The sequence below is a fragment of the Vipera berus genome (genome assembly GCF_964194415.1).
Source record: "Vipera berus genome assembly, chromosome: 2".
NCBI classification, from domain to species: Eukaryota; Metazoa; Chordata; class Lepidosauria; order Squamata; family Viperidae; genus Vipera; species Vipera berus.
Window position 1 is genome coordinate 279,475,171 of NC_138203.1, and position 9,795 is coordinate 279,484,965.

At 48.4% G+C, this 9,795-nt stretch overlaps 2 protein-coding genes across 2 annotated transcripts in view; both read right to left on the reverse strand.

Moving 5' to 3' along the window:
• LOC308661151 (uncharacterized protein) overlaps positions 1 to 8,256 on the reverse strand; it is a 180,297-nt gene extending 172,041 nt beyond the window's left edge. Inside the window, exon 1 of the mRNA XM_081315951.1 lies at positions 7,792 to 8,256. The gene's annotated coding sequence lies outside the window, so the exon portion shown is untranslated. The remainder of the gene's footprint in view (positions 1 to 7,791) is intronic.
• Positions 956 to 6,819, reverse strand: LOC308661223 (uncharacterized protein). The gene is made up of 3 exons (XM_081316122.1): positions 6,663 to 6,819; positions 4,706 to 4,979; positions 956 to 2,298 (listed from the first exon to the last, which is right to left on the reverse strand). The coding sequence occupies exon 3, from the start codon at positions 2,206 to 2,208 to the stop codon at positions 976 to 978; it is 1,233 nt and encodes a 410-aa protein (XP_081172248.1). The 5' UTR covers positions 2,209 to 2,298; positions 4,706 to 4,979; positions 6,663 to 6,819; the 3' UTR covers positions 956 to 975.
• Positions 8,257 to 9,795: the final 1,539 nt, after the last annotated feature.

Here is a 9,795-nt window from a genome sequence, read left to right on the forward strand (position 1 = left end):
TGATCTCCAAGGTCCCTTCCAACTTTCTTCTTCTTCTTCTTCTTCTTCTTCTTCTTCTTCTTCTTCTTCTTCTTCTTCTTCTTCTTCTTCTTCTTCTATTATTATTATTATTATTATTATTATTATTATTATTATTATTATTATTATTAAAAATACACTGTATTTTTATAGTATCTATTGCCCTGTACACCGCCCTGAGTCCTTTGGGAGAAGGGTGGTATAGAAATTAAATTATTATTGTCACAACCAGACTTTAACCAGAGTTAAAGCGCATTATGAATTTGGTTAATTGTATATTATGCATAATTTTTATTCAGAATATGATTATTGTAACTATAATCCTGTATTTAGCTCTGGGAAGTGGGGGGGGGAAGTGGGTGGGTTTCGGGTGGGAGGGATTTGGGGATATATTGTAAAATTTTGTTTTTGTAAAACTCTTTAATAAAAAAGTAAAAAGAAATTAAATTATTATTATGTTTGTAAGCCGCCCTGAGTCTTTGGAGAAGGGCGGGATATAAATGAAATTAAAATAAATAAATAAAAATTATTATTATTATTATTATTAGTATTAGTATTATTATTATTATTAGTATTAGTATTACTACTACTACTACTACTTTGTGCCCCTTCTGGAATGTACTACTACTACTACTACTACTACTACTACTTTGTGCCCCTTCTGGAATGTCCGAAGTTCAGAAGACTCCACAAATTGTTTCTCACACATTCTGGGCCTTCATAGGGTCTCCTTCCAGTGTGAAATCTCTGATGTGGCACTTGCATTGTTCACAACTGAAGGGATTTATCTTTGCTATGGACTTTCTGGTGCTTTTTAAATTGTGATTTACAGTGAAAGGTTTTCTCACACTCTGCACACTTGTAAGACCACCCTCCTGTCTGATTTTGGGTGTGTGCGTGAAGTGCTGAACGTTGGGGAAATCATTTTCCTCTCTCTAGATATTTGTGGTTTTTTTCTCAATTGTGGATTTGCTGATGCTTCAAAAGAGACCTTTTTTGACAAAAACATTTATTGCACTCCGAGCATTTATGGGGCTTCTCTCCTGTGTGGATTCGGCTGTGGCTTCTAAGGTTAAATGATAGAGCAAATGTTTTCCCACAGTCTAAACATTTGTGGTTTTTTTCCCCTGTGTGAATTTTCACATGACATTTAAGCGCTGATGAGGTACGATAAAATTTTCCACATTCGTTGCATTGATGTGGCTTCTCCCCTGTGTGGGTTTTATGATGTCTCCAAAGGGCTCCACTGAGTCCAAAACATTTCCCACATTCTACACATGTGTACGGCTTCTCTCCTGTGTGGACCCTCTGATGGCTTCCCAGGTTTTCTTTTTTGGCAAAACATTTCCCACACTCCTCACACTTGTACGGTTTCTCCCCTGTGTGGATTCTCTCGTGAGCCTGAATCTCTCTTTGGGTAAGAAAACTTTTCCCACACTCCCCACATTGATAGGGTAGCTCCCCTTTGTGCCACTTCTGGTGTCTCCGAAGTTCAGAAGAATCCACAAATCGTCTCTCACATTCTGGGCATTCGTAGGGTTTTTCTCCGGTGTGACGTCTCTGATGCTTCACCAGGTTTGATTTCCTGGAAAAACATTTCCCGCATTCGAGGCACTCTTCATTTTTCTCCCCGCTGTGTGTTTTCTCATGACTCCGAAGAGCTGAACTCAGGATGAAACATTTTCCACACTCAAAGCATTTGTAAGGTTTTATTCCTGCATGGATCTTCTCATGGGCCCTAAGACCGGCCTTCTGAGAAAAGCATTTCCCGCATTCCCAACATGTGTAAGGTTTCTCCCCTGTGTGAATTCTCTCGTGCTCTCTGAGATTAGCTATTGTACGGAAAAATTTCCCACATTCCAGACATTGGTAAGGTTTCTCTCCAGTGTGGATTGTCTGATGTGTACGAAGACTTGACTTTTGACCAAAGCATAAGTCGCATTCCTCACATTTATAGGGCTTTAGTCTGGAGGGGCTCCTGGGATCTTGGGCGTCTTTTCCAAAAAGGGATTTCTCACCCTCCAAACCTTGACTGGATCCACTTCTCACATGGACCTTCCTGTGGGTCAAAAGGAGGGACCGGTGAGCAAAGGATTTCCCACACTCTGAGCATTCATGGGGTTTTTTTGTGTGGTTTCCCAAAGTGCTGCCTGTGTCTGACGGGGGATCCGAAGGTTTCCCAGGCTCCATGCTTTCTGGCGGCCGCTGCCTTGCACTGATTTTCTATTACCTGTTGATCGTTGATTTGCAGGTGAATATTTGATCAAAATCTCTTATCCGCTGTTAGAAAGAACAAGAAAGGGAGAATGATATTACCTTTTGAGAAAGGTAGAGAATCCCAAACTCTTCATCTTGGAAGGGACCCTGAAGGTCCTCCAGTCTGACCTTCTACCCACGGTATGGGTCCTCAGTACAAAATCTCTGAGACAAAATCTCCACTGATTTCCTCACCCCACACATCTCTATGAGGCAAACCCTTCTGCTGTTCATTGACCCTGCCTCTTCTCCTTGCTTCTTGTCCTATGGCAAGGTGAAAAAGCAGCTCTTAAACTACAAGTAGTCCTCGAGTTGTGACGACAATTGGGACTGGAATCTCGGTCGCTCAGTGAAGCAGTAGTTAAAGGAGAGGTCACGTGGCCACTTCACTCACCAACCCTAATCCCACAGTCCTGGTTGTGGTCATTAAGTGATCTTCTCTAGAGGGTGCTGAAGTGGAGGGAGATCAACCTAGGCAATGGCTGTGGGGTGTCTCAGGGGTAGGGGTGGTCCTGGAAACCAGGCACAGCCCACCCATGAGTTAGGGGGCTAGCGAAGTGGGATGCAGAGCTGTAGCCGCTCTGGGATTCCTGAGCCACCCAAGTCCGGCCATGCAAAGCAGCCCTGACTGACAATAATGCTGGGATAGGGATGGGCCTTAAATGGAGGCCGGTTTCAGCCATCTGCCACTGACGCCAGGCCTGGACTTCGGCCCGGTGTCATCGTTGACAATGAGAAACGAGGCCTTCATCCCCAGACCGGAGGCCTCTGAAGCCTTGCGCCATTCTCCAAGCCGCGTGTTGCATACCGTTGCCAAGCAACGTGTCCCAAAGCATCTCTAAGCTTCTCCAGGAGCCCCGGAAGTCAAACGTGGCCTGTGCTGGGACTCACAAGGCCTCTCCTGCCCACTTTAGACAGCCACACTTTCCTTACCTGCTTAACAACACATGAAATCGCTTAACAGCCACAACCAGGAGTATAGGATTGCGGGCACTGAGCCAAGCTCTCACGTGACCTCTTACTTAATGACCACATTGCTCAATGATCAACATTCCAGTGCTAATTGTGGTCGTAACTACCGGATATACAAAAAGCGAAGGCATTGCACGAGCAAAGAAGAAGGAAAGTGTCCATGCTAGTGTAAGCAACCCATTTTTTGATTCTTATCCCAGCGGTGGGATTCAGATATGTGAACAACCAGTTCTCTGTGTGGATGCCACTTCCAGAAGTTCATTCTGGGGCTGGGCAACAAAAAAATTAGCTACCGGTTCTGCCGAAGTGGTGCAAACTGGCTGAATCCTACCACTGTCTTATCCCTTTTTTGTGCTTCTTCTCATTTTTTCACTTAGGAGCTCCATCCCATCATGGCTTCTTTATGTTTAATTCCTTTTAACTTTTGTATTTTTATACATTTGCCCTGTTCACCACCCTGAGTCCTTCGGGAGAAGGGCGGTATATAAATAAAATTATTATTATTATTATTATTATTATTATTATTATTATTATTATTATTATTATTATTATTATTATTATTATTATTATTATTATTATTATTATTGCTTTTGTGCATCACATTTTATATATTTTATAAAATAACGACGAGAAAGGCAAAAAATGGATCCAGGAAACTAAGGGCCAATCAACCTGACTTCAATACCTGAGAAAATCGTGGAAAACAGAATCAAGCAATGAAGCTGTGAAAATACAGAAACAAACAAAGCTATTACTTAGAAGCCAACATGGGTTTGTCAAAAACAGATCATGACAGACAAATCTTACTGCATTCTTTGACCAAGTGACTGAATTAGTGGAATAGCATCAGCGGAAGAGCCATGTTCTGCAGACAAAATATACTTGGAGTTCAGTAAGGCACGTGACAAAGCAGACCACAGCCGACTTCTTGGTAAGATAGAAAAATGTGGGATAGACAGCATCACCACCAGAGGGACTCATAACTACATTACGATATCACCCGTCATCTTGGGAGCAAAACTCAACTTCTCTGCATTGCTCTTTTGTCCAATAAAGATAACAAATTCTTATTTTCCAATCCAAGATTTGTTTAAGGTAAAGGTAAAGGTTCCCCCGCACATGCGTGCTAGTCGTTTCCAACTCTATGGGCCGGTGCTCATCTCCGTTTCAAAGCCGAAGACCCAGCGCTTGTCCGAGGACGTCTCCGTGGTCATGTGACTAAACGCCAAAGGCGCATGGAACGCTGTTACCTTCCCACCGTAGTGGTCCCTATTTTTCTACTTGCATTTTTACGTGCTTTCGAACTGCTAGGTTGGCAGAAGCTGGGACGAGTAACAGGCGCTCACTCTGTTACGCGGCACTCGGGATTCGACCCGCCAAACTGCCGACCTTCTGATCAACAAGCTCAGCGTCCTAACCCACTGAGCCACCACGTCACCATTAAGATTTGTTTACTCACCTTTAAAGTTGCAGCTGAGAGATCTCTGGGTCAATTGTTCCCCCTCTGAGTCAAGGCCAGGGATGACCCTCACTGCTGACCGGTTTGATCTCTGCTTAATCGATTGTCCCTTTGTGCTGCTTCTCCAACTGGGCCACAATATCCAATTTATCTAGAATGGAGTCCCAGCCAAAAGTTTGTGGGTCCCAATCCAAGAATGCCCTTCTCCTCTGCAGAGCTCATGGCCGCATCTTAGGTGCCGACAGTGATATTTTGAACATAATCTATAAATGACCTGGAAAAGGGAGGAAATAATAGGCTTATTTGTTGAGGATAGAAAATAACAGAGATAGAATCCTGATTCAAGAAGATCTTGATGAGCCCAAATGGAAGAAACCAGCAAGATGAAGTTCAACAGGGACCAAGGCAGAGTTGTGAGTAGGAAAACTCAGTGGAATATGAGAGAGATCAGATGGGTCAGAGCATGTGGGAAAAGGGCTGCTCCTTCCCTGATCTTTTTGGAGGCTGGGAGGCCACAAAGATTCCAGGCAGGCGTTTCGAAAAATATTTACAATTATGCAAGGCAGCCTTTTGGCCATCAGCTTGTTCTAGTACCTGCTCACAAAACCAGCCTTAAAACTTCCTTAGAATTTGCGCTTTGTACAACATCCACCGTGAAGGGGCTGACCCATCACAGCCTCTTCTGGGCAAAACAAGGAAAATCTAAAAGTTTAGGAATTCTACCCAGCTTTTTAAAGCAGAAGCAAAATAAAAGATAAAGGTAAAGGTTCCCCCGCACATACGTGCTAGTCGTTTCCGACTCTAGGGGCCGGTGCTCATCTCCGTTTCAAAGCCGAAGAGCCAGCACTTGTCCGAGGACGTCTCCGTGGTCATGTGGCCGGCATGACTAGACACCAAAGGCGCACGGAACGCTGTTACCTTCCCACCGTAGCGTTCCCTATTTTTCTACTTGCATTTTTACGTGCTTTCGAACTGCTAGGTTGGCAGAAGCTGGGACGAGTAACAGGCGCTCACTCTGTTACATGGCACTCGGGATTCGACCCGCCAAACTGCCGACCTTCTGATCGACAAGCTCAGCGTCCTAACCCACTGAGCCACCGCGTCCCTAAGCAAAATAAACATTAGCGCAAAAACCAAAGGGTTTTACTGTACGCCTTTTTTAGATTTAGCTCAAAGAAAGAGGATCTCTTAGGGCAGGGGTAGGCAACCTTGGCTCTTTTATGACTCGTGGACTTCAACTCCCAGAATTCCTGAGCCCGTATGGCTCAGGAATTCTGGGAGTTGAAGTCCAGGAGTCATGAAAGAGCCAAGGTTGCCTACCCCTGTCCTAGGGGGTTAAGAAACCCACCCCACCCCCCACCCCAAGTGGCCACATCCTCACTGGTCCCCTGCAATTGAATTGAAAGCTCAATTCAAATCATTTTCAACCTGTTCTATCTCCCAAACCTTCTCCTCCCCCATTGCACTGAAGTCAGTCTGTGAATAAACTCAAAAAACCCCTTTAAAGCAGAGGTCTTCAAACTTGGCCCTTTTATAACTTGTGGACTTCAACTCCCAGAATTCCTCAGCCAGGCATGCTGGCTGAGGAATTCTGGGAGTTGAAGTCCACAAGTCATAAAAGGGCCAAGTTTGAAGAAGATCCCTGCTTTAAAGCTACACTTCGCTCCCTTTTTGCAACGGCACTGGAGGAAAAGGGAAGCTGAGAAGCTTCCTGTTCAAACGGACCTCGAAGAGACCTTCGGAAAGCAACTTCCTCAAAAGCTCCTTCCCGGATCCACCCGGAGCCCCGCGGGGAGCCTCGGCCGGGCGAGGAGGGGGGGGCAGATCCAGCCCGGGGAGGGATCCCCTCCTTTGCCCCCCTGGAGGGAAGGGAAGGGATCCGCTCCATGCAGGCGACCCCAGAGCCGAATCTCCCCAAGGAAATCCCTGCAGGACGAAGAGGCGGATCCCCAGCTACCTTTCTGCTTGCGGGGAAAAGCTCTCCTGGCGGGAGGGGCGGGCCGGAGGGAAGGAGAGCAGCCAGACCTGGCCGGAGCGGGATCCAGAAGCCTCTCCCGAGGGATCCAGCGCCGATCCTCCCGCGGCGAAGCGGGGACGGGCGGGAGGGACCCGGAGATCCAGCCAGTGGGAGGATCGAGGCGGGGGCGGGGCTTCTGCTCTCCCTCCTGGGCTCCGCCTGGCAGCCCCGCCCACTAGCCACCTTAACCCCTCCCTCCCTCTTCTTCCTCCGCTGGGCATCCGCCGGCGGCGTTCCTCTGCCCATGCGAAGAGTGCCTTTCTGTACCCCGGGCGGGCCCGCCTCCTGCTCCGGCATCTGGGTGGAAACTGAAGCTCCGCGGTGGCCGACAAAGAGCCGAGGAGGGAATTGGGAGGACTGCGGTGTTTGCCCGCCGGCTGGAGAAGAGGGCAGGCGGGCGGAGAGGGGGGGATGCGGACCCCGAAGAAGAGACGGTCCCGGGGTGGGGGTGGGGGAGAGAAGGTCACCAGGATGTAAAAAAGAGGTCGAGACTCTAGAGCAGGGGTCTTCAAACTTGGCCCTTTTATGGCTTGTGGACTTCAACTCCCAGAATTCCTCAGCCAGGCACACTGACTGAGGAATTCTGGGAGTTGAAGTCCACAAGTCATAAAAGGGCCAAGTTTGAAGACCCCTGCAAGAGTGCAGAGAAGAGCAACAAAGATGATTAGGGGGCTGGAGGCTAAAACATATAGGGAACGGTTGCTGGAATTGGGTATGTGTAGTTTAAGGAAGAGAAGGGTGAGGGGTGACATGATAGCAGTGTTCCAGTATCTCAGGGACTGCCCCAAAGAAGAGGGAGTCAAGCTATTCTCCAAAGCTCCTGAAAGCAGGACAAGAAGCAACGGATGGAAACTAGTCAAGGAGAGGAGCAACCTAGAACTAAGGAGAAACATCCTGACAGTTAGAACAACTAATCAGTGGAACAACCTGCCTCCAGAAGCGGTGAATGCTCCAACACTGGAGGTTTTTAAGAAGAGACTGGCCAGCCATTTGTCTGAAATGGTATAGGGTTTCCTGCCTGAGCAAGGGGTTGGACTAGATGACCTCCAAGGTCCCTTCCAACTTCAACTTCTTCTTCTTCTTCTTCTTCTTCTTCTTCTTCTTCTTCTTCTTCTTCTTCTTCTTCTTCTTCTTCTTCTTCTTCTTCTTCTTCTTCTTCTTCTTCTTCTTCTTCTTCTTCTTCTTCTTCTTCTTCTTCTTCTTCTTCTTCTTCTTCTTCTTCTTCTTCTTCTTCTTCTTCTTCTTCTTCTTCTTCTTCTTCTTCTTCTTCTTCTTCTTCTTCTTCTTCTTCTTCTTCTTCTTCTTCTTCTTCTTCTTCTTCGTCCCGGGGTGTCCTCCGTGGCTGAGACAGGGACGGAAAGAGTAGCGGGGGCAGGAGAGGTTGGGAGAGCGTCCGAGGGAAGGAACGGGAAGAAGCCCCGAACGGGTCCTTTTAGGGATCCCGAAGATCCCGGAAATGCAGCTGGGCAGGTGCCCAGGAGAAACAGACGGAGGGGACGCCCCACTGAATCCCTGGGTGGGTGGGGAGTCGGAAAGAGCCGGGACTGACGGGAACTCCACCCCCCCTCCATGCCTCCAAAAAAAACCCGGCCGCCCCCCCATTTCCCCTGCCAAGGAGGGATCCACTATGCTGACTCAGGAATTCTGGGAGTTGAAGTCCACGAGTCATCAAAGAGCCGAGGTGGCCTTACCCCTGACCCAGAGGATCCAAAGAAAAAAAGAGAGTGAGAGTGTGTTTTGTGTGTGTGTGTGTGTGTGTGTGTGTGTGTGTCTGCGACCCTCCCCTTCCCACAGAAAAGGGTCGCCTGCCCGATCTTGCGGCGGAGAGAGAGGGAGGGAAGGAGAGAGAGAGAGAGAGAGAGAGAAAGAAAGAAAGAAAGAAAGAAAGAAAGAAAGAAAGAAAGAAAGAAAGAAAGAAAGAAAGAAAGAAAGAAAGAAAGAAAGAAAGAAAGAAAGAAAGAAAGAAAGAAAGAAAGAAAGAAAGCGGAGTCTGCCCATTGGCTGTGGCTGGAGGGTAAGACTCAAACTCAGAGCCCCCGCGGAAGCCCTGCCGGCTGTTCTCCGACGCCCGTCGACTCGCGGCCCTCCGCCTCCGCCGCCTCGTCGCGGGGGTTTCCCGGAGGGATCTTGGAGGTCCAGCGATTTCCCACCCCCCCCACACACACACACACGGGACAAACCGCCAGTCGCCCCTTAGCAGCCTCAGCTCCTCCTCCTCCTCCCCCTCCCTTCCCCTTCCCCTCCTCGTTCCTCCGCTGGGCGTCCGCCTCCCGGGTTCCTCTGCCCATGCGAAGAGTGCCCTGCTGTGCCCGGGCGGGGCTGCCTCCTGCTCCGGCCTCTGGGTGGAAACGGAAGCTCCGCGATGGCTTTTTTTTTGGGGGGGGAGCCAGGAGCGACAGGAATAACCTTAAACCAACCCCCCCCCCCCGGCTGGGTGTTTGCGGAGCCCGACTGGGGATGGAGAGGGAGGGGCTGGCCCGGGGTCCCTTCCCGGGGGAGGGAGCCTCCCTGCTCAGGGAGGGGGGATGGAGAAGCCGAGTCCCAAAACACCTTTACCCGCCCCCCCCTCCGTCCCCCCCCCATTGTGAATGCTCCAACACTGGAAGTTTTTAAGAAGAGACTGGACAGCCATTTGTCTGAAATGGTATAGGGTTTCCTGCCTTAGCAGGGGGGTGGACTAGATGACCTCCAAGGTCCCTTCCAACTTCTTCTTCTTCTTCTTCTTCTTCTTCTTCTTCTTCTTCTTCTTCTTCTTCTTCTTCTTCTTCTTCTTCTTCTTCTTCTTCTTATTATTATTATTATTATTATTATTATTATTATTATTATTATTATTATTATGGCTTCTGGAGAAGCCCCGTCAAAGGAAGCTTCTCTGCTGGTGTCTAAATCTTATCCTGGCTCTATCCGGTCCCTTCAGCTCCCCTCCAGGATCTCCCCCCCCAATCTCTCCCCAAGGGTCCTCCGGAGTGGTCAGGAGGGATGGAGAGAGACCGAGCAGGGAGATCCTCGCAGTACAAAGGGGTTACAGATCCCCCTCCCCGTGGGCGCTGTCACGTTTAAGCAAACGTAGTTT